Source organism: Paramisgurnus dabryanus, chromosome 13 (assembly GCF_030506205.2).
Source record: "Paramisgurnus dabryanus chromosome 13, PD_genome_1.1, whole genome shotgun sequence".
Taxonomy (NCBI): Eukaryota; Metazoa; Chordata; class Actinopteri; order Cypriniformes; family Cobitidae; genus Paramisgurnus; species Paramisgurnus dabryanus.
This window is the reverse complement of record NC_133349.1, coordinates 16,276,346-16,301,844: the sequence shown is the minus strand read 5'-3', so window position 1 is coordinate 16,301,844 and position 25,499 is coordinate 16,276,346. Positions and strand designations below refer to the sequence as shown.

The 25,499-nt window shown below is 37.2% G+C and overlaps 1 protein-coding gene across 1 annotated transcript in view; it reads right to left on the bottom strand.

Moving 5' to 3' along the window:
• The window catches only part of LOC135788770 (uncharacterized), a 93,318-nt gene that overhangs the window by 60,883 nt on the left and 6,936 nt on the right, over positions 1–25,499 (bottom strand). The window contains exons 6-8 of the mRNA XM_065298128.2: positions 25,199–25,322; positions 24,056–24,175; positions 20,570–20,638 (exon numbers count right to left, since the gene is read on the bottom strand). Of these exons, the coding sequence (XP_065154200.1) occupies positions 20,570–20,638; positions 24,056–24,175; positions 25,199–25,322 (313 nt within the window). The remainder of the gene's footprint in view (positions 1–20,569; positions 20,639–24,055; positions 24,176–25,198; positions 25,323–25,499) is intronic.

The window sequence follows — 25,499 nt, the reverse complement described above, 5'->3', positions numbered from 1 at the left end:
ACTCTGGGGGATACGGTGAATAAGTTCAATTCCCAAAATGCGGGCGTGTTCCTTTAAGAAAAATAAATAATACTTCCGTCAAATATATTTCAGATAATAAAAATTAGGGATGCACCGAATCCGAAACCGAATACCGAATCCTACTCGCATTCTTATTCCATTACAGGGCTCGCCAAATTTCAAAATCCCTGGTAGCCCTTCGGGCAGGCACTCTTCAGTTTTTGGTAGCCCGAAATTTTGCCAATACAAAGCCAATAGGTCCTCTAACCACAATGTGTAATCTGCTATTCTTGTTGTTGTTTTGATGCTGTTGGTTTTATAACAAACAAAAAAACTGGATTTCCATGTAAACCAACTGCTCCTGCTCATCCCCACACCAGATATACCCACCATTTAAAAGTGGTTTAGTGGTTCACAAAACTCACAGTTTGGATCATCCAGTTAGAGATTGGATAATTTTTTCGATCAGAAAAACAGGGGCTACTGTCGCTTTAAGAGCGATTCTGCGTCACTCTCTTCACTGCCCGTACAATCTATATCACTTTAAAGCTTGCTGCAAGAGATTTAATTTTCTTACGTGACGATAGTAATGACTGACAGGACGAAGTTGGAGGATTTGCACAAAAATCCATTACAAATCAGTACGGATTGCTTCCTGTACTGCGGCTTCGCCCGATCGCGAAAGTGAAAGTAAAACTCGAGCGCGCGCTCAAACGCAATTTAAATACCCAATGCCTGAATTTCATACACCACAATTGCCCATCCAAATCTGTGAGAGGATACATAAGCATTTAAATAGAATAAGACCTCCCTATAAGTCAAGATAGCCCGACGGGCAGGGCGGGGATGCATCTTGATAACCCGACTGCAAAGCACAATGAAAGCAATGCGGTGCGATGCGTTAGTTTTTCCAGGTGGGTCCACAAAATGTGAAACGCCCCTAAGGCTCACTGGGGAAAAAAAACACTTATCTAAACGTCAGCACCTGATGTGTGTAATCAACGGCCGCGTGACGTCGACCAGCGTAGCGCAAGCTTAGGGTTCGGTTCGGTGGAAAAAAAATCTACGATTTGGCCGAACCCGAACCCCGTCAAAAAGCCCAGTATTCGGCCGAATCCGAATCCTGGATTCGGTGCATCCCTAATAAAAATACTCTAGTTCACTGTATGTATTTGTTCATGTTTTATTAAAGGTGCAGTGTGTAAATTTTAGTGGCATCTAGTGGTAAGGTTGCTAACTGCAACCAACGGCTAAGTCCACTGCTCACCTCTCGCTTTTGAAACACATAGAAAAGCTATGGTAGCCGCCACCGGACAAGCATGTCATCGATGGAGAAAACTTAGTAAAAAAAGTTTGTCCATTAAGGGCTTCTGTAGAAACATGGCAGCACAAAATGGTGACTTCCATGTAAGGGGACCCTCAATGTATGTAAATAAAAACGTCTCATTCTAAGGTAATAAACGCATAACGGATCATTATGAAAGGTCTTTATACACCCCTGATAATATAGTTTTATGTATTATTTTGCATTTCTGTGAAGGAATCCTTCTAAAAATAACATACTGCACCTTTAAGGGATAAGTCTGAAGGACAACATAATCATATCAGTTTATACAGGGCTAGTAGTATATACAGCTGTATATACAGATACACAGCCAGGTATCGGATCAGTACTCGTTTTCGGCCAATAACCTGACCCCAGGTATAGGAATCTGTATCGGGAAGAGAAAAGGGTATCTGAACGTCTCTTATTAATATGATGGAATTTTACATATTGTTTTTAACAGCTGTTTTACCTGTATTTTGAATTTTGCACTTCATTGAGTTGTGTTATAGGGTTACAGAAATGTTCATAAAATTTAAGGAGAATGTCCTGGCAGAAAATTACCAGTACATAATTTTTTTACAGTGTATGATCTCTCTCATTTTTTTAAATGCAGTTTTACAGATGTAGCAAGGGGAATAAACCTATAGCAAAACGTATATGTATCTGTGCATTTTGAGAGAAAGAAAGAAAAGCCCAGTTGCCCAAAGTCATCGATCTTGTTAACTACTCCTGAAAGTCCACGTGCGTGCACATAGGTGAAAGAGAGCAAGAACCAACCACCAAAACACAGATATCACAAAGCAATCCCACCATTTAACTGCTTTTACAGAACAGAATGTTTGAACTCTCTTGCCCTCTGCTGATGCTGGTAATGATTAAAAGTCGACAGGCGGAGTGAGACAAACACTAGGACGGATATCACGAAAGAGCCGCTCCTGTTATCTGCTTTCAGCATTGTATGCGTCTGATCTCTCTTGCCCTCTGCTGATGGAGGTATCGATTGAGACACAACACTGCTGTTGTTCTGACGTGTCTTTCGCTGAACCTCTTTTCTGGTCAGGTAACAGGTCTCACACGTTTTAACGTTTGGGCGTTTGTAAGTGTAAAACAGTACAGACGCTCTTCACTCCTCTAATTCAAGCTACATTTCTTTATTCTGCTGCTCCTGCTGAGCCCTGACGCTTCTACAAGCCCTCCATGACCTCTGCCTGCAAGACAAATAGATTTCCCTCTGCCTGCATCTAAACATGCACATATACTATCACACACACAGACCTTATTAGGATTATTATTGATGTTCTGTCAACACGGAGCCTAAAATACACTAAAGCAAACACGACCGTGACTTTTTAACTAAATGCATGTATAAAAGTGTGTGTGTAGGATAAAGTGAAAAGGGGGGATGCAAATTAAAACTGAAAAAGTCTAGAGTTTAAATTCAGGAGTTTACTTTACTTTATCTCTTAAACCTAAATAAAATTAAATCCTAATTTCTAATTTTAAAGAAATTAGTATTTTTACTTCATTCTGCTCAAAAATGCTGAAGATGTGTTTAGTGCCAAGAGAGGTCACACTAAACACCGACGATGCCTAAAGTAAAATGCCTAAAATTTTGTGAATATTTCCTGCATTTTCTGTTTGTATCTTAATAAAATAGATTGAAAAATAAATATGAATGGACATTAAAACTTCTAAAACAACAAATCTCATGGTGGTATCCTAAGACTTTTGCAGAGTACTGTACATATTAGGACCTTTTTAAAGGGTACTGCCCCAGTGACAGATAGGGACAATTTTGTATCTGTGTATCAGTGCTATCCCGGGTCAGCCACTAATTTAAAATATCAGGACACATCCTTTATATATATATATATATCAAAATAACACAATATAATCTGACCCTATGTGGGTGATTCTCACGATAACTTGGTTTTAAAAATGTCAAGCATGAAAATGTAAAAATTGCTTAAATTTACCTTTTTTCCCACCAGACATTGAAAAACAAAGTCTGGAGTAAATGGGAACATTAATTTAAACACTTTTACTTATCATTTAACACTTTTTGTAACATAATTAAAAAAATTAGTCCTAAAAAATCTCATTACCGCAACAGTCAGAAAACATCAACACTGACATATTTTCCAAATGACATGACAAACCTGAAAGAACATAATTTGGAGATTCTGCACATGCATTTCAAATCAAAGTATTATGCTTCTATTAATTAAGTTAACATTTAATAAGCATCTGTTGCGGTAATGATAATCAAAATGTCGTGTAAGCATTCTGACAAGACAATATTTCAAATTAACTGTAAAAAAAATGATCTTACCTGGTAGCCATCTTGAAGTAACTGGTCCATGTGCTTGGTCACTCAAAATCAAACTTTATTAAAATTCTGTATGTGTGCTTAAACTGTTCTCAAAAAGTGTTGCGGAGTATGAGAACATCAGGCATTTTCCTAAATTTTCTTCATTATTATTATACATGAATATTCAGTAAATATTTTTTCTGTCATCTAAAGTAGTCTAGCAAAACATCCATTTATTTTTTTTTCTAAATATTTTTGTGTTAATTTGATTAAATTACAATATAACGCATGTTCAAACACAGCCGGACACATTGCGGTAATGAGAATTTCAGCAGAAAATGAGATAAAATTGACAAATTATAAATTCTTATGTTGAAATCACACATTGTGCAAGGTAGATCACAGTATTGTGTTAATTCTGATGCTTTTTAATATTACTATATTACACATTTTATAGCTAAAATCATTAGTGCCGTGGTGTTTCAATGGTTTCGTGAGAATCACCCGCGTAGCATGGTACTGCCTCAATAAAAGTTTGTAATGGACTTCCATTTAGTATATATATTTGACCCAGATACAAACATGCTGATGTGTTTGCAGGTCAGCTGGTTCTGTCTAAAGCCGTTCATTAATCTGCCGTGGATGGAGCTTACGGTCCATTCAGCTGCACGGTTCGAAACCTCTGCAGTACAGAGAACAAATCTCAAAAGTCAGCTTTTAGACCCACGCTGTGATAAAAATAAAAGTCTCTTCTCAGCTTTTCCTGGCTTAAACCACACTTTGTTCACCTTGATTTAAAGAGTTCAACAAATGCTGCAGTGTAGTGATTCAGTTTTTAAAACCACTGTATTTTTCTGTGTCCTTTCAAAGACCTTTCCCAGTGCAAAGTTACACAGCAACTCTCTCTCTTTATGGAGAGCTGGCATTGGACGCAGCATCAATACTTGAAACAATAATTTAACGGCGTATCTGAGTACCTTATGGTGTTGCAATATAATATCTTTTATTGTCCTATTTGTGTCAAAAATACAGTCTTTATTTTATTTTGGGGACTTTTGTCTTTATTACACAGACACGGTGAAGAATAATAAGAAAATACAAGGGAGAAAAAGGGCACAAGATTGCATCATCCATATGAGCACCACGGCTCAGTGTGCAATAAACTGCTGCACAGTGAATTTGACATTAATGTCTGCATTGCTCTTAAAAGATGTAGTGTGTAATAATTTGTTTAAATCTCAACTTTAATTTATAAATAGTTTACCCCAGTTCACACCTACAGAGTGGGACTATCTTTCTGCCCATAGTGCCACCCTTGGGGTTGACAAATTTAAACACACATTCCACAAACACAACCCAACCATCTCTTTTGCTCGCTCTTAGCTGCATTCAATGCGAAAGCTTGATATCTGTGCAAAAGAGCAGCGCTGGAGCTGTCAGACGCATGCCACAGCTTTTGGGAGCTCTGACTGACAGTCACAAGAAAGCAGACGTCTCCTGACAAGACTCCAAACAAAGAGAAGTGTCGCTTGTGTGACATGCTAGCGGCTTACATGTGGCTAAGAAAAGATGAAGCACTCGTGCCAATTTAACAGCGCTGCCAGTCCTAAGAGATTTTAATCTCATCCATGAGATATCAATGAAAGGCTGTCAAAGAGATGGGAAAATATTCACGCATTCTTGCATACACACACAAACTCTGCATCACCGAGATAAGAGCATTAGCCCATTCGGGAAGACACCTTTTACACAGGATTACACAAATCAACGGCAAAATTTCACATGACATTTAAAGTTGCACACTGAGAAAAACTGTACAAATCCAAAGTCCTGTCGAAAGAAAGTTTTTTCCAAGTATTAAAACTACGTAATGTGCTGCTGGTTTATGACAAAGTGCAAACTTTTAAGTTTGGATTTAGCCAGTATCTCATCATTTCATTATATATACACATTATTCATTTCTATTCATTCACTTAGTAATATGCATTGCTATTCCTCCACCCTTTCATAGCAACCCTGAATCAAACTTTGCACAACTAAGTTAAACTGCACACTATTTATATACACACACTACTATACATTGTATTGTATTTTGCTATAATGCTTTTTATGTAAAGAATTTCCTATTATGTGATTTTTGTCTAATGCTGTAATGCTTTAAATTGATGCTTAATATTGAACATACAACCAAAATATCATGACACACACCTGCCCACTTTAAAGGTGCCAGAGAATAAAAAACGGTAGATCTAGATGAATGATAAGAGTTCTGTACATGGTAATGACATATAGTGAGCCTCAAGCGCGTTTGTTTCATCATTCTTATGTAAACCTAGTGCACGCAAAAGACTGCTGGAAAACCAATCTCAACATAACATCGACTGTGATGTAACAGTTGAGATGTACATCCCAACATGTTTACTAATGTAAGCTACTGGCATGAGCCTCAGAGCAGAGCCAATCAGAGCAGAGCTCAATATTATTATTAATGACCCTTCCATATAAGGGCAAAAATAGACCATTTCATTCAAAGGACAAATCCTAGGGTTGTAAATGGAAATGTAAAAACATATCTGCATAATTTTTGCACTTAACTCTTTATGGCCAGGGTTTAAAAAAAAAAGTTACCAGGTCCAGCATGTTTTCTGATTTTCACAAAAGTGTAATTCCTTACAAAAACAATTCTTCTTTAAATATATAAACATACAATATATCAAATGAAAGAACAGACCTTCTGCTTTCAAACTAAAAAATAACGTTTCATCCTACCTTTATTTTTGTTCTCTTTTTATCACCGCTCAAATATCGGTAGGTTTCTTTAAAAATATTTTTTTTTTAGAGATAATTACATTTTTGTGAAGGAACATTGGGAACTTTGATAGAGATCAGATTCAGAGCGATCCTCAAAACATACAAAGAGTTTGAACTGTTGTTGCCCTAAGAGAATACTTACAGGTTTTATAAGTTTGTAACTTTGGGTTCACACCAGCCGCGTTTGGGGCGTAAATTCACGTATACCGCGTCTAGTTTGCCGCTTGAACATTTTGATTTTACTCGCTTCATTCGTGCGTGAAATTTTAGTCAAGAGACATTCACGCGGAAATTTGCATCATGGGAAGGGCTTCTGCGCCTCCGCTCGCTTTCTGTAATCACGTCATTACTAGAGAAAGCTCCTGAAACGCCTCATTCATGCTGCGAGACCTCCAGATGCGCGTCAATGCATCTTCGCATTCACTTAACATTGAAATCACTAGCGCTTGACACCTCTACCACGGCTGGTCTGAACGCAGCATAAGAGTGCCCCCTGTTGGATTATAGCAGAAATACGGATTGCTGGAAAAACTCGTCATTGGCAGAGAAGTTAATAAATTTACATACTTTTTATGCAGATATCAAAGAACAATTTACCATATTATTTCAGTGCATTCTTTAGCACCTTTAATAAACCTTGATTGCTTTATAATCCAATCCCAAAAGAACATGTGACCCTGGACCACAAAACCTTACAGTAAGTCGCATTGGGTATATTTGTAGCAACAGTCAAATATACATTGTATTGCCATGTTTCATATAGATTTTTTGTAAATTTCCTACCGTAAATATATCAAAACATTATTTTTCTGAGTAGATTTAGTTGAGTGCACCTTATTTGGACAACTTTAAAGATGGTTTCTCAATATTTAGATTTTTTGCACTCTCAGATTCCAGATTTTGATTTAGGTGGTTTATTTAAAATTGCAAACATCATAATATTACAGATGTCACTCCTGAAGCTTTGCAGTGTGTACAAGGTATAAATATTTTTAAATGTAAAGTTTAGTGTTGGTAAGTTCTTTTTGTAAGCAAACAGGAAATCGACATTTCTCCTGATGCTCGTCTCTAAAGCGGCACAGCAATGCTAAGCTTGAGGAAATCAAACACTGTGGATCTACTGGAGCAGAATTCATATCAAAGACAAAACAACTAATTAGACCTCTCTGAATGACTGACAGGTCTACGTGAGAATAAACAGGTTTCCATGACAACCAGACGATTATTAGATGACAAGGGCATCACTGACAGAAAGATTAGAGAGAGCCAGTGCCCAAGAAATACACACAAAGGTAACAACAATCGATAGAGAGAGTTTCACACAAACCCAACAGCGCAGACACATTTAAGTAATTAACTTAACAGATTGGGCATGAAGACCAAATGCACCTAAACAAACTTTGAAAAAAAAATACTCATCTTTCTGCCCTATTCTATTATTTTCTGTCTCTCTCACACTTACACAGCACGAGACAAAAACACCATTTCCCTAGTTTCATAGCCTTCATTTGCATACAAAGAGCAGCCACATGCATTCATTCATTCAACAACACACATGCACACAAACTCACATCCCGTCATCAGTGGTGCTTCATTAGGCTGCATAAACAGAACATTAATGATTCATCAGAGCCTGTGCTGTTTAGAAGTACACAACGTATGATACAGAGTTCGTATGACTCTCTTCATTCATACCTTTAATGCACAGCACATAGAATATACACAAACTAAATAATGGATATGGCTATTCAGCACAGCTAAAACATCAATGATGAACTCCTGATCAATCTCATACTGTGGTACCCCTACATGTAAAACCACATTTGTGCCCCAGACCATCACTAAACATTTCGTATAAAGTTTTTGGGATCTAAACAAAGGTGCAAATTGGGAACCCGGCCTGTCTAAACTCACTTGATCTGAGGGGGTACTCTAATGTGTTAAAATGATGCTGGGCTGATGGAGTGTAAAATATCACCCTGAGAAATTTAAAGCGGGCCCACGTCCCAGAACGCCCTTAACGCTCTGTATGTGAGAAAATGTCCCGGGAAAGAGCTAATGGCTCATCTCGGGTCTGTTGAGAGAGTGTGAAAAGGTTACCACACACACACATGCACAAACACATGCATACAAGCGTGGTTCCATTAACCTCGTTTATTCGACCTTTTGACAGGACACATTTTTCTGATCCCTGAAAATGAATTATGAGGGTGTAAGATCACGTGCATAGGAGCATATACATCCATTTACATGTGTGTGTCATGCACAGATATAGAAGTAGTCCCTAAAATGTCCCACAATGCAAAACCAATACACACACAAACACACATTGTCCTCCGTATCTCTTTTGATCGCTAAATATCCCTGCCTGGGCTATAATGCAGTGCTAAAACGCAAACAAGCTCTCTTACCCAGAAGTCACTAGAGAGAGGGCAGACAACGAATAATTAATGATGGGCCCCGGCTCGTTTTAGTAACAAGGCTTCCTTGGGACCGAATATTCAAATGAGAATTTATGACTCATCAGCAGCTTCTGATTAGGCAGGGTCTTTGCATTATTCATCTGCTGTTTACCACAGTCATACAACAGCGACTGCGTGTTTGTCGCGGGATAAGATTGTTTTATGCATCTACATAGTTACACTTTTTCAAGTCACCAAATCCAAAGTCTGTTGGCAACAAAACCAACAAAAGAAACTTGTGACAGTAACTACATTTTTGGTTGTTGTTTTGGGACAATTTAATATAATAATATTTTATTACTGTTTTAAGGAACAGTTTACCCATAAATAAAATCCTTATTTTATTCCAAAACTTGATTTTCTTCTATGAAACACAAAATGAAACAGACATGTTCATGCTGCTGTTTTCCATACAATGAAAACTAATGAGGTTAGGGGCTGTCAAGCTCAGAAAAAGAAAAACAATTACCATGCACTATAAAGCAATACAATAGCATTGTGTGGGTAAAGACCCAAGTCGCAGTGCATTAAAAATCTTCCCTTATGCTGTACAGCTTGAATATCATATAACATATTCATATGTAGTGTTGCAACAGTCACACACTGTAATGTGTGAGAAACAACAAGGTTTTTCATTACAAACATCACAACCTATAACTGTCATGCACTTTCATTGAATAGTGATGAAAAAAGATCAATAATGGTAAGCACATAGTTGATGGTACCCAATAACTTCCATAGTAATTGTGGAACTATGGAAGTCAATGGGTACCGTCAACTGTGTGGTTACCATCATTTATCAATTTATCTTCTTTTCTGTTCAACAGAAGAAAGAAACTAATAAAGGTTTAAACAACTTGAGGGAGAGTAAATGATGACAGAAGTTTAATTTTTTGTGAACTACCCCTTTAAATTATTGTGTTTATCAAATGAAAGGAAAGGATAAATGTTTGGAGCAAGAGAGCAAAAAAATGTTTAATCTGTAAAATAAATTTCATTTATTATTTAAAGTCTGATATTATGGAAGTATAATCTATCATTAAATAAAAATGTAGAATATATAACTGATACATATTAAGAACTATGAATAATGTTATGCAATGTGCATATTTCGATTCCAAAAAGAAATTCATGCTGCTTTATTGAACATTAATCTTTTAATGATTAATGCTCTGATTAAGAATAGATGAAGATTATCAAACATGTTTAGCTGTATAGCTCAATGACTGATAGCTATAGTGTTCTCTTTAAACATTTGAGATGGGCTACTTGAAATCCAATTCAAAGTCAAAAGCTCCCTGCAGTGTCATTCTTACAGTATGAAAGATACAAGATATGATCAACAAGCAGCCTTTAGGTCCAAGTGCTTGAACCTTATATGTGTGTTTGTATGAGTTCACATCAAATGCATCGCGAGCGCCTTTCAACTCTCTCCAAAGCTTTAAATTCATATCAAAAAACTGTTTGATTTGTGCTCTATAATTTGCTGTGGCAAAGCCTGATGAACATTTCATTTGTTTCATTAGCTAAAAGCAGCAGCCAATCACTTCAGCAAAGAGCTGTAGAGCAGCATTATCTCAATTAGAAAAGAAAGAGTGGTATTAGACTGCGAGTGAGCTTATGAGACCTGCCACTTTATAACTCCATGGTCTCTGCAGTGAACTACGCAGAGAGAGTCAAAAAATACATTTAACACCGCTGGGGTGAAAAGATTTATTCTAGGTTTCATTTACTTCAGTAGAGTCAATAATTGAAACACCACAGCACTTTAATCACAAATGCATGCATTAAGAAAGATTAAGAGAAATATGATAAATCTTTCAGTGGCTTCAGGCCACTGAAGCAAATTCAATTATATTCATTTTATGATATGATAACTGATATGAGAACCTGGCATTGTTGGCCTTCAGGTACTTCAAGAGATGGCGTAAATAAGAAACGAAGGGAATACAACAAAAATCTTCCTTACAGAATTTCATTTCTGTAACTAGCCTCAGATGTCTCTGGATTGTTCACTGGGGGTTTACAGACAAATCCGTATATTATTAAGAGATCATTTTAAAAGCTCCCATAACACACGCTGTTTCTTCATATCTGATGTTAATCCTGGGAGTGGTTTCCAGGAGAGGGATTAGACTAGTCTTAGGGCCCTATTTTAACGATCTAAGCGCATTGTCTAAAGCGCACAGCGCAACATCTAAATGGGCGTGTCCGAATCCACTTTTGCTAATTTAACGACGGGAAAAATGGTTTTTGCGCCAAGCGCATGGTCGAAAAGGGTAGGTCCTATTGTAATGGGAGTATTTTGGGCGTAACGTGCAGTAAACCAATGAGAGTCACAGCTCTCATCCCCTTTAAAAGCAAGTTGCGCTGGCGCTATGTCTAATCCCTATTTAGATGACGGACTTTGTAAACTGAAAAACTAAGCGGAGGAAGAAGATCCCCAGTTTAAGATTAATGTTAAATAATTATGTTGTTTTTCCACTTGTATTGAAATTGTTATTTTTTTATTAAAACCTTTAAAACCCGTTTTCTTTTAGTCATGGAAGTAAAAAGCAGGCTTGTAATTGCTTTAAATGTATGGCTATCCAATATCATCAAAACATAATTTACAAGTATGTAAGATAAGGTTTGTACTCTAAAAATACTTTATTTGTAACAAACAGGAGATAAAGAATTTACAAACGGCTCTTCTCACGTTTCAGCACTTTGGACAGCGGTTTTTTAGCAAAGAGTTTTTTTAAGCGTGACTTAAAAATGTTTCTCATCTCACCATATCCACAGGTACAGAGTAATCATATACAATAAATCCGTGAGGTAGCATAAAAAAAAACATTTAAAAACAGACGCATTTGTTCAAAGCAAAGCATTTATTTACTTGCCAGGCTGCAGGTGAAGCAGCTCTTTGTGCCTTCTAATGTCTCATAATCTGTCCTCATTTATGTCCAAGAGACTCAATAATAATCTTTTACATTCAATCCTTTAATCTTTCATATTTAAAAGCATTTTTGTGCTGCTGCGCATTCATGTACCTTGTGATAAGCAAACCCGCGTTGTCCTCCCGTGTATAGGCGCATTTTACTAATGCGCTCTTTAAATAACATAAAACACATTGCGCCATTGACTTTAGACTTTAGACCAGGTTTTTGTTGGTCAATGGCATAGTCTATTTTAGTTGCCTCAAAATAGCAACGCGCCAACAATGCGCCTGAACACACCTCGTTTTCAGACCAGAACGCCCATGGGCGCAAATGCATTTGCTATTTAAACAACGCGGCGCTAAACGTGAAAATTAGGGTGGAAACTAGCGAAAGACACTTGCGTCGCGCATTGCGCTGCATTGCGCAGGGTGTAAGATAGAGCCCTTAGTCTTAAATGTAAGAGCTGTCCAAACTGAAAACAACTTGCACTGACTTTTCTTAAAATACATCAGTGCCCTGTGTTTTGCATCAAAATGCAAACAAGAAATGTTTTTGTAAGGCATGTTTGTTGAAAATGGTTATATTTCCTAATTAAACTAAGGCCTAGTCCTGGTTTAAGATAATCCCTGTCCAGGATACCACCCTATAGAGTATTATTACATCCTTTATATCTCCGAAGAGTGTTTAGTTTTATCAGATTTATTATAGACAGATCAGCTCTAGTGATTCTGTCCGATAACGCACGAAAAGCATTCATGAGATAACACTGGATAATTTATGATTCACTACATTTTCGTGTCATTTACATTATATGCACTAAGGTGCCAATTTCCAACATAAAACAGAAGTCTTATTTACCACTGTTACTTTTCAATTAAATCCAGAGTTAAACAAACACACACAAAAACTCAGCTGCTAGCCGGGATAAACAAACTATATCCATTGTTTCCATAAGGCTGGCTTTCTTCTCCTTACATCCAAACACCAAAAACACAATTCTTTTTTCGTGCCATTGTTGAGTCTTGATATAAAACAAAGCTGTCAAATAAAGTGATGCCTGTAACTTCTAGCATCCTCGGTTCTTGCTCTCCCGCTGATTGACGGGTGGGCGTGCTTTTCCAGTGGAAGTGCCCATAAAAAAATTATGTTTAGTCATCCAAAATGTTGATGTGTTATCTAGCAAATCTATTGTCATTTTCAACAATATAAAAAATATGCACCTTTAAAATCACAACTTCTTGCCTTGCACCAGCCATGTGACGTGCCAACTCGACCTTACGTAATTTGTAAGCAGCACAAACAAAAAAATCATATAAACACTATAAAATTGCCCTATTATATAACAAACACACCTAGCTTTCTAAAAATACACCAATGGTACCCGAGACTAATAAAAGGAAAAAGCATATCTTCCAAAATTATCATTCCTACCAGAGCTGGTCTGGATTACTGATGACTCTCTCACCGAGCTCCGACACATAGACAACAAAAGAGCAGATGAGAATGTGATGGGAAAAGAGACAGCATTATTCATACCCAGTGATGATGTGGAAATGTGTTAAAGCCTTAAATCCACCTTAGTCTCTAAGAGATTGCCATACGCTTCTTTAACTCAGAGGATAGTGAGTGTGGAAGCTACATCTACTGCTGCCACAATGTTAATCCTCTATAAAGTTAGCCTGATCTCAATGACACACAAAACTGACAGTTTTGTTTCCTAGACAAAAAGGCTCAGTAAAGCTTAATTGAAAGCAACCTATTTTCCATCTGTGGCAGTATAAAGTAAATCTGAGAAGTAAAATAATACCAGTGTGGTGCGCCAAGTAAACTGTAAAAAAATGATTTATTGGTTCAACTTAAAATTTTAAGACCATCAGGTAAATTCAATTTAAAAATATTAGTTTACTCAAAAAAAGAATTTTTAAGGCAACAAGATTGTTTTTGAAGTTATACTTAAACTTTTGACAGGGATGAATCATGATTTATTTTTATGAACCTTGTAAATCGTTTTCACAACACTGACCAAATGAAAAATCTGTATTAGTTCACATGCAGGACCCAAAAAGGATTTGGTACCTTAAGCCAGACTTGTGCCACAAACATTGCATCGGTAAATAAACAATGCTAGGTCATTTTTCAAATCCCAAATTCTAATATCCCCCATTATATAATAGTATAAATGTTATTTGTATATGTATGCAACTCCCCTTAAAGGATTAGCAAATTTTCTTAAAAAATTTTCTTTCAGTCGAGAAGAAATTATGTTTTTTGAGAAAAACATTCCACGATTTTTCTCATTTTCATGGACTTTAACTCTTTCCTCGCCATTGACGAGATATCTCGTCAATTAAGAGAAAACGCTTCCCCGCCAATGACGAGATTTTCCGTCTTTCCGCAACACCGCTATTATCCACCAGGTAGGGCCCTTCCGCAACTTTTTAAACCCGGAAGTATTGCCCTATGGCAAGCTGCTGCATGTCCGTGTCTGTTTTAAAGATCGCTCTGAATGGGATCTCTATGAAAAGTCCGTCACATAAATGGAATTATCTCTGCTTTTTGCTCAAAATGTGGTGTTTTTGCCGAAACCTACCCATATTCAAAAGCTGATTGCAAAAGAACCGCTGAAGGTAGGATGAAACGTTTTTTTTTGTTTGAAAGCAGAGGGTCTGTTCTTTCATATTTTTTTTTTGTATGTTTTTGTATGTTTAAATATTTAAAGAAGAACATTTTCTGGAAGGCTTTAAACTTTGGTGAAAATCATGAAAAATGCTGGCGCTGGCTGGCAACTTTTTTTTTAAAACGCTGGCGGTGAAAGAGTTAATGGACCCCAACACTTAACAGTTTTAACGCAGGACTCTAAACGATCCCAAACGAGGCATAAGGGTCTGATCTAGCAAAACAATTGTCATTTTTGGCAAGAAAAAAAAATGCACTTTTAAACCACAACTTATCTTCTACCTCCAGCTGTGTGACGCACCAGCGCGACCTCACATAATTGCGTAATGACGCAGAAAGGTCACGTGTTGCTTATATGAAACGCATATTTGCGGACCATTTTAAACAATAAACTGACACAAAGACATTAATTAGGGTCATTCGACAACAACTTCGGAACGGCCCTCTTTCTCCACACTTGTAAACACTGGGGCGTAGTTTCGCATGCGTCATTCATGACCGCTTGACGTGATGACGTATTACGTGAGGTCACACGACCGGAGGAAGATGAGAAGTTGTGGTTTAAAAGTGCTTTTTTATTTTTCTAGACAAATGACAATCGTTTCGCTATATAAGACCCTTATGCCTCGTTTTGGGAACATTTAGAGCCCTTTGAAACTGCAATTTTAAACTGCATTAAAAATGTTAAGTGTTGGGGTCCATTAAAATGAGAAAAATCCTGGAATGTCTTCCTCAAAAAAAAAAAACATAATTTCTTCTCGACTGAACAAAGAAAGACATCAAGATTTTGGATGACATGGTGGTGAGTAAATTATCTGGATTTTATTTTTAAGAAAATGGACTAATCCTTTAATTTCAAACATGTGTCGTCTTGGTGGAGTAACCAGTTATACTGTATAAATGAATCGAAGAAATACTTTTGCAGACACTATATACTTAACTACCTGTATGCAGGGTGCTCTGCTGACAAGATTAAAAGAAGTCTGGGTTCATTTTGAGCTACTGCACTGGTATATGGTCATTAGCCAGCAAGAGACTAATTGGCACACGAGTCTGGGTGTGTATAACTGTGTTAGTCCCAAGAGTATGAATTTCTTTAAATATCTCCCCTCTTTAGAGATAATTAAGTCCTCCTACACTGACATTAAATAGTACCTTCGTGACTTTGTTTAAAGAGATTCTTAAGGGCAATATTCCCTCTCCTCCCAACGGCTGTATTTCATACAACTGCTCTCTTTCTGCTCTGTGCCCACTCCATTTCTGAAACTCTGCTGCCTGTGGCTCCGTCCTCTCCTGCTACTTTTCAACCCACTGGCAAAGGAAGACATCAATCTTGTACTGTCACACAGTGTGTCAGGCTTTGACCCAGCTGGAGTGGAGCAGGAAAAAGGCCCTGCTAATATTGAGTTAGCTCATGCAGCATGTCCTGTCACCAGACACACACACACACGGGCACGCTTGAGTCCTGACAACTAATTTTGAGACACTTATCTGACAGTTGCGCGCGCACACACACACACACACACACCACACACACACACACACAAATGCTCTGCAGGCAACAAAACTAATACTGTATTTGCTCAAGTAGGTTGTTACAGTAAGAGCAGACTTATTCATACTAGAGATGCACTGATATATCGGTCAATTATTGATATCAGATAAAATAATATTTTAAAAACAGCTAATAGTCATGGCCGATATATCCTGTCAATCAAAAGAGAACAGGAAAATGCAATGAATTTGAACTCTGTGTATAGAAAATGTTAAGAAACATCACTAGTTCAATGTTCAATAGTAGGGTTGTGACAAATCACATTATGGTTTTTGAGGCATAAATCTGATAATTTTTCAGATCAGTAAAAAAGGATGGTAAAACTCTAATAACAAATAAAGAAATTACAAACATTTAAAGTTGCACATTAAGTAAGGTCTAAAATTAGCATTAGGTATGGAAATCAAATCAAATTAATAACAACACTGTCTTTATTTTATAAATATAATTATTATTTTTTAGAGCTACACAAGCAATTTTTTTCTTTGGGTTGTTTGATTAACATTAATGATGCAGACTTAAAGGTATTGCGGAGGATTTTCTTTTTCCGGGTGGATCATCAAGACTATTGGTCCTCCTAGTTGTCAATCAGGAGTGTTGCGCAATTGCATTTTTTTAAAAAGTGGAGAAGGCGGTTCTTTTCTAATATTCGCGAAAATCTTCCGCTATACTTTTAAGTAAGTTAATTGAGGTTACTGTCTCTTTAAGATTTCTTAAGATTAGAATCTATACATGCACACTTAAGACTTCAACAAATGTTTTATTAGAAAAAAATACTGTGGTATTTCGAGATAATTTTGTTTGTATGTGTCCTGTCAAGAACAGAAAAAATGTTCACTTGCTTTTTGAAACGCGTATCTCCGTGTGTGCTTTTTTGAGTGCACTTAAACGTGCGCGCGCACAGACGAAGGGCGAATTCCAAACAGCGCAACATACAGTAAACGGTTGCTCCACATTAAAACGTTACGTTGTGTTTCATTGCTCTATTCAGCAAATGTATTTTAATCGACTACAGTATGAGACACAGTAGCGCAACTCTCTCTAAAGTTTACACATCAAAAGTTCTTATCTTTAAAGGGCATAAGGATGATCACGTCTGATTGGAGCTGGACCGGACACATTCAACCGCATGCATTCAAACTGCTCACTTTAGCGCTTTTTTGCAGATAAATTGTTTAAACTCACTTGAGTTTCAACAGTTGCAAGCCTTTGAAACACATGCAAATTATAGGGCTGTAACAATTAATCGTGCAAATGTGCGTTTTCTCGCCACATCCAAAAGCCAGAGGGCGCTCTTGTGCAGAAACTCCAATTGTGCCACAGAAGAAGTAGCATTACAAATATTTTGTATGATATTTTGAATGATTTTGTTTAACAAGCGTTGCTTTTTTATATGCATGTTATAAACGACTTCGACTCAATGATATTAGATTGATAAGGACATCTTACTGCCCAAAACGGCATAGTACACGCACAAGCTGCGAATGAAAAACAGAATAACAGCCTTGCGATTCAGAATCGATTTTAGACAAGTCTTTTTAATGGGACACATGATTTATTGTTACAGCTCTAGCAAATGATAAACTTTCCCTTTTTAAATTTGCATATTTATCTGCAAATCAACTGCGATCCATCACACCACTATTAGAGGCTGTTTACACTTGGCATTAACATGGGTTTTCGTCGATCGGATCACAAGTGGACGACGTTAATGCCAGGTGTAAACGGTGTTCAAAACGTTTTGAGCTCGTCCACTTTCGACCACTTTCAACCACATTCAGAGGTAGTCGAAACCACTTTCGATCGGATCGCTTTGGAGTTGCGGAACGCATATGTGGTTGAATGCGTTCGGACAGCCACATGCGACCGCCTTCTCTCTGCCCATTTATCTAATCTGAGGTATTAAACACAAGTTTTACGTCTTTTTTGACTTCTGGCGTAAACATACGTTGAACAGCGCTATTTTTAGCCTTTCATTGATACAACTAAAGCGGCTGATCTCCGTAGTTTCGTTTTGAAAGCGTGTGAAAGTTGCGCGATCCTATTTCATCAATTGCGCTGAAAATTCAGAGAAAGCTCCAACATATAAACGTACAAAACACTGTGCAGCATGTATACTTGCTAAACAAGCAGTGGACTCCGACATAATATAGTTTGCGTCCATATAAACTCATAATTACTCCCGCTCGGGTTTGAATGACAGCAGAGAGACTCGCCCACCGTCTCACAGACCACCCCCTCACAGTATACAGGACAGATGCGGTCGAAAGTGGACAAAAGAGACGGATTTAAATACCAGGTGTAAATGTAATGCGTCTCTCTCGTCCACTTGTGATCCGATCGATGAAAACGCATGTTAATGCCAAGTGTTAACAGCCTCTTAGAGTAACGGACATTATATAAATAAATAATATTTAGAACATGTAATCTTCAGAACTTAGTTAATGCAAGTTAATATAACCCCCTATGATAACTATAAAACTATGGTATATCAGCATCAGCAGATTTCGGTCCGAATAATCGGCTATGGTTATCAGTGGAAGAATTTTATATCTGTGTATGACTAATTTATACGCATGCATGTATAATATGTTAATTCCCTCATTCACATTTTAATTTTTTTCTAGGGCAATACAAAAAAGCTTATTTAAAAATTTTAAAATACCTTTGCAAAAATCACTTCTGCAATGTGACTTTCAAATTTAAACACAAACCGCAGCTCAGTTGGTAAAGCACTGAGCAAGCAGCACAAAAGGTTGTGGGTTCGATTCCCAAGTAACACAACAACAAACTGATAAAAATATAAGGCTCTGTTTTTTTAAAGCTGCTCAAAGCTTGAAAAATGAATATTCAGAGCTTGTGTCTCTTTTCCATCTCTCCTTCTCTCTATCTGTTTAGCAGTGCTCACCTTTCCCAGCTGTCCAATCAAAGGGCCCTGCTGCTGGGGGCCCGGCTTCTGCCTAAACACCCGCTGTCGCAGAGACGACCCCGCAACCTTTGGCATCATTTTGACAGACAGCCAGGTGACTGGTTTTAATATTAATATTTCCCCCGTGCTGAGCGATTCTATTTGTGTTGGGCTGAGGCAGACGCTTTCAAAAGTCAGACTGCACAATGCAGTCCTTCGCTAGCCGCTCAGGGTGGAAAGAACAAATATAAGCAGGTGCGAAAGCAACAGAGCTGTCAATTTCTCATTCTCTCAAACCAGGGTACACTTTCACAGCGTTTCATTTCACTGTGTCTCTCTTCCCGTCCTTCTTTCTTTCGTTTATTCAAATTATATGTTCTCTTTTTCCGATACCTCTCTTTGAGTGCTGGACAGGTGTCAGCCTGTTCATACTCTTCATACAAAGAGGCCCTTAAAATACGCACAATGGAAAGGTCATGGTTAAGTGTGAATAAAATACCATCCCTGCATTATTCAAAGGTAGCCTTACCTTTGATAAAAAAAGAGCAATGGAGTTTAAAAGGAAACAAATCTTAAGCTTTCCCAGTCTTAGTGTTATTAACCGAGGACATGCTTTTGTCTGACATTACTTGACACTGCTAAGGCTATTCTGCCTATTCTGCTATTCACAGTACGGGCAAAAACACACTACATATCACAATAAAGTTGAAATGTAAAACTTTTTGTATATTTACAGCTTACCATATCAAGGCAAAATTATGACCATGTTTTGAATTAATTTAATGTAATTTCAATATTTGACCTTGTAAGACCTTGCTCAGTCAATATTCAAGATATCCAAATTATATTTCACTAAATGTTAATTACATTTATTGTAGAAAACAATAAATCACACAAAAATTACTTTAGCTGGAATTTCACAGCCAGGGTCACAAATATTTAAGCTAGCTGTCGTTTGAGTTATCGCTCTGCTTGTTTGAGCATACAGACTACAGTAACTTGACGCAGAAACACATTGTCTTAACCAATTTGCAATCACAAAATACAAGCATATTTAGATATATTTATGCTTGATACGAATATTTGTATCACTTACAGTTATGCAATGTTACAACACCCTGGGTGAGGGTTTACATTAGAGCTGTAGCAAAGCATACATTAAACCTGTGAGGCTTAAGTCTCATTAATCAAAACAAGCTGATAACTTTAGTTAAAAACTTAACTAATATTAGTGTATTCGTATAACGGCAGCAAATAGCAACAGCAGAGCAATCTTTAATGGAAGCTTGGCGACTTCTAGCGTCAAGAGCGACATTGACCATTTGCGACAGGAAGTAGGCGTGTCCAGTTATGTGACAAAGTTGAGAACAGTTAAACTTTATCCAAAAGACGAGCAATTTTCGGGAGAGACTACGGATGAGTGTACAATATGCACCTTTTGTTACAGATACTGTTTCTCATGTAAAATATATCAATTTAGTATGCATGTATGAAGATAATGTAAAGTCCCAAACAATTACCGTCAGCTACTTAAAAGAAACAGATGCCTTATTCAAGCAATGAATACACATTCATTAAAGTTTTAAGCACCATCTTACCTCATACTCCTCTGCCTCGATCAGCAGTTTGCCTGTTGTTATTCTGGATTCATATGGCGGGATGTTGCTCTAAGAAAAAAAACAGGTAAAAATTAAAAAGAATTAAGGGAAAGATAGTTAAACTGTATAAAACAGGAAAGGGATATTAAAAGATATCCAAGTAATTGAGAATGTCAATCAGCAGTGTTCAAACTGTAATTAAGAAGTGGAAAATGAGGGGTTCTGTTGAAACCACAGCCACAACTGCCAGAAAAATTGTTTGGGATGCAAAGAAAACCCACGAATAATTTCAGGTAAAAAATACAGGACTCTCTGAAAACATGTGGTGTGCCTGTTTCAGGATACAAAATAAGGAGGCACTTGATGAAAGATGGGCATGGTGAAGCCGCAAGAAGAAAGCAATTACTACGCAAATGCCACAAAGTATCCTGCATAGAATACGCCAAACAGCACAGAGACAAGCCTCAAACCTTCTGATCAAAATTGATGGCAAGATGAATGCAGTATGTTATTAAAAAATACTGGAGGAAAATTTGCACTCATCAGCCCGGAAACTGCACATGGGACGTGCCAACATGACAATGATCCAAAACACAAGGCCAAGTTGACCTGTCATTGGCTACAGCAGAATAAAGTGAAGGTTTTGAAGTGGCTCAGTCTCCTGACCTTAAAATCATTGAGCCACTCTGGGGAGATCTCAAACATGCAGTTCATGAAGATAGCCCAAGAATTTACAGGAACTGAAGGCTTTTTGCCACAAAGAATGGGCAGCTTTACCATCTGAGAAGATAAAGAACCTCATCCACAACTACTACAAAACACTTCAAGCTGACACTGATGTTAAAAGGTTCAATACACGGTATTAAGAACTGGGGTATGTAAACTTTTGATCAGGGTCATTTGGGTAGTTTTTGTTATCATTATGATTATAATAAAAAAATTGAATAATAATGGCGTCAGCCAAACACTAACCATGAGTGAAATAAATATTTTTGTGTTATCATTCATATTCTCTAAAAAAAATGGCCAAGATATTTTAAAGGGGACATTTCACAAGACTTTTTTAAGATGTAAAGTAAATCTTTGGCATCTCTAGAGTACGTATGTGAGGTTTTGGCTCAAAATACCATATATATCATTTATTATAGCATGTGAAAATTGCCACTTTTTAGGTGTGAGCAAAAATGTGCTGTTTTGGGTGTGTCCTTTAAAATGCTAATGAGTTAATCGCACAAAATCGCAGTGCTGTGGTTGGATAGTGCAGATTAAGGGGTGGTATTATCCCCTTCTGACATCACAGGGGGAGCCAAATTTCAATGACCTATTTATTCACATGCTTGCAAAGAATGGTTTACCAAAACTAAGTTAATGGGTTGATCTTGATCACATTTTATAGGTTGATAGAAGCACTGGGGACTCAATTATAGCACTTAACATGGAAAAAGTCAGATTTAAATTCTGCCAGGGTATCTAAACTTATGAGCACAACTGTATGTGACCCTGACCCAGCTAGTCATTTTTGTGATTTACTGTTGCCTACATAAAATCATCTTACAGAGTGTGAAAATATGGCATTGATACCTTAAATATTGACTGAGTAGGTAATGTGAAAGATTGAACCTAAAGTAAAATCAATGACTGAAATTAAACTTTGATTATCCGTATTTTTATAATTACATTATGAGACTTTACACTGCAAAAATGACTTCCTTACTAAGTATTTTTTCCTGTTTTACATTTTTATAGATATTTGTACTTAAAACAAGACAAAACTACTAAGAAAGTAATTTTGCAGTGTATGAATTTCACAGACAGGGACATAAACAGTATTTTCTGTAAGTTTTTTCATCTAATATTTATTTTTCCCTGTAAAAAATATATAATTATATTAAAAATCTGCAATTAATGTTCCATTAAAGCATTGTTCCAGGTTCAAAGCATGTACATCCCCTTTAAATTATACCAGAAGAGGACTGTTTACATAGAAAAATCCACTTACTGGGGTTTTACAGAGCAGAACTAGTTCATTTGCCAAGAACAGATAGTATATAGCTACAGTACAAGAGCACATAAAAACCATTAATATAAAAACAGTTTCTTTATGTTTCTACAGAGTCATCGCTTAACGTGTCTTGAATCAGGACATTAAAGGCATAGTTCACCCCAAAATACAAATTATGTCATCATTTACCCATACATGTTTTGAACAACATAAGGGTGAGTTTCTTTGTTCTGTTAAACACAAACCGAGATATTATGATAAATGATGGTAAGCACAGTTGACGGTACCCATTGACTTCCATATTTATTCCTACTATGGTAGGTACAGTCAACTGTGTGCTTACCATCATTTATCAAAATATCTTCTTTTGTATTTAACAGAATAAAGAAACTCATCCTTATGTTGTTTAAAACTGGTATGAGTAAATTATAAGTTTTTTTTTAATCCTTTAACAGATTGTAGGCTTAGTTATACTCTTAATTGATAATGCAGTTGGATTAGTGCTATTTTAGATAAGGCCAAATAGTGCACTTTGATACTCTGACACAAAGAAGGGAAGCAGGCAAAAAATCGGACTTATGTTTAATTAAAAGACAAAGTTATATGCAAGTGATTTCTTTAAGGACTTCCTCTGCTCATTAAAAAGCACATTCCTTTCTTTCATTGAAGTGTCAGGGTCACGTCTTCTCTTCTGGTGATGTTCTGTGGTGTTATTGGGCTTTTGTATGCACTAACACAATCTATTTATAATCTTTATACTGGATGAGCTGTTACTGAATCAGCTGTGTAAAAAGAGTTGATAATGAGGGCACTGAACCCAATTACACCAAGCTTTCAATACACAAATAGACGTATGACATGCATTAACGCACCGTCCCACCTGTCAAAATTTTCCAAATGAAAACCGTACCAATGCTGCATCTGCATATCACAAATTTAAGCTTTTCACCAGATGTTTTTTTTTTTTAAACAAGCACTTTTATTAATTTCCCTCCACAAGACAGGTAAGGTTTTTTTCTAAGGTTTTTGCTGCAACGTGAAGCCCTACTTAAAAGATAAGTTGAGAAAATTCATTTGGAGAAAAAAATGTATCTTTGAAAAAGCACGAAACACGATAGCCTGAGGGAAGAACTAAGGTTCTTTATTAGGACTCATGAGATCCTGTCTGTGCAAAAGTGTGGTCACCTGAGGCGGGTGGGCTGCTGTGTATGTGTATGTGTCTGGGTACATGCGTGTGTGACCGCAGGCCCGGCCTTGCGGCAAACTGCCACAGCCTTGGCCTGGCTTTGAGAGATAAATGAAAAGATTAGCAAGCTTGTTTGTTTCCTTGCTTCCTTGTTTCTTTCAAAGAAAAAAAACTTTTACAACCACATAGTTAGTTTCTTCCATGAAATCAAAGAGAGTTCATCTGAGAGATCATGCCAGATTTTTTCCTTATCTCCATTTCTACAGTGCCTTTAGAAGTGAAACACACAAAAACACACCTTAGTCTGATCTTCCTCCTCCTCATCCATGTCGTTCCCTGCTCTCGCAGATGACTCTTCTTCTTTCTGTAGACTAGGTAACCATGACGACACGCTCTTCTTCAGGTACCCCCGGCCCTCCTGCATAGAAGCATGATGAAAAAGTTGAAAGTTAAAAAAAGATTATCTAGGAAGGTCACGCAGAAGTACACATAAAGTCTTAAGCCAAGGCATAAAATGAGATTGAATGAAAGGAACAAGGATAGGATGAGCGGAAAGGGAGGAAGGGATGAACAGAATGGCATACAATGAAAGGTATATGATAAAACAGGAAGTAGTATGGGATGAGAGAAATGTATTAAGGACAACAGAAGGCAGAAAGTAGTTAAGGATGAGAGGAGGTAGCACAAGATAAGTGAAATCAGTATGAGAATCAGTATGAGAGGGAATTTGATAGGATTTGTGGTAGCAGGATAAGATAAGAGGAAGCAGGACAGGATAAGAAATAGGACAGGGAAAAAGTACAAGCTTAAGAAACAGGTATGATTAGAGAAGACAAAGAGCCACAAGATGACGATTGTTCTACTGCCGGTTCTCTGAAGTAAAATGAAAGTGTCTATTGGAGTAAAATGAAAGCTAAAATGCCCACAAATGTTATAAGATCTTTAAGCAGTAGTTTAAATCATGCTGGAGTTTAACTTACCATCTCAGCATCAGTCTTATGTCTGTTTGCCCCCTAGTGGTTTAAAGAAGAACTGCAGCGCAGCATGTGCATCACTAAACCCATGACCCCATGCCATAGTGAGTCCACTTACATATATTTCTTCTATTAATGGCATATAATGCATAAGCTACCTCTTCTTTTTGCCATCTTTTACTCTTCCTCTCATAAACAAACAAATATGGCTAAAAGTCTCTCTCACGGACTCGCACGCAACATCTATCTAAAAAGCACACGGCTCCCTCCTACCACACTAATTATGACTTCAATAACGGATTGCAGCTCAGAGTGCTATGAAACAAAACACAAAACTCTAAATAATAGCGATGATGGTCTGTCGGCAAGCCAAAGGCCTGTTTTCCTCTTTACGAGAGTGCATTAAACCACTCAAAGAGCGAAGACGATCCGAGCAAGCAATTTACTCTGAGGATGTCCTGTCGTACCTCTGTTTTCTCGATGCTGAATAGGTAGCTGGCCATCAGCTGCAGGGCTTCAGGGTTGTGTTCATCGTAGTGTAGCGCTTTATCAATGGCCTCCTTGCATCTGTCGGCAGCGCCCTCTTCCATGCTGTCCAAAAATAAAGAGTTATAAAGCATGAAAGAACCACATAAATGTCATTCAATTTCATTGTCAATGACCAGAAATTTTTAGATTTGGATAAAAAACTGAAGAGCTCAGATGAAAGTGCATCACAGTTTCTTGTAAATTAGCATTTTTTATCAGACTCTTAACAGGTGATTCTCA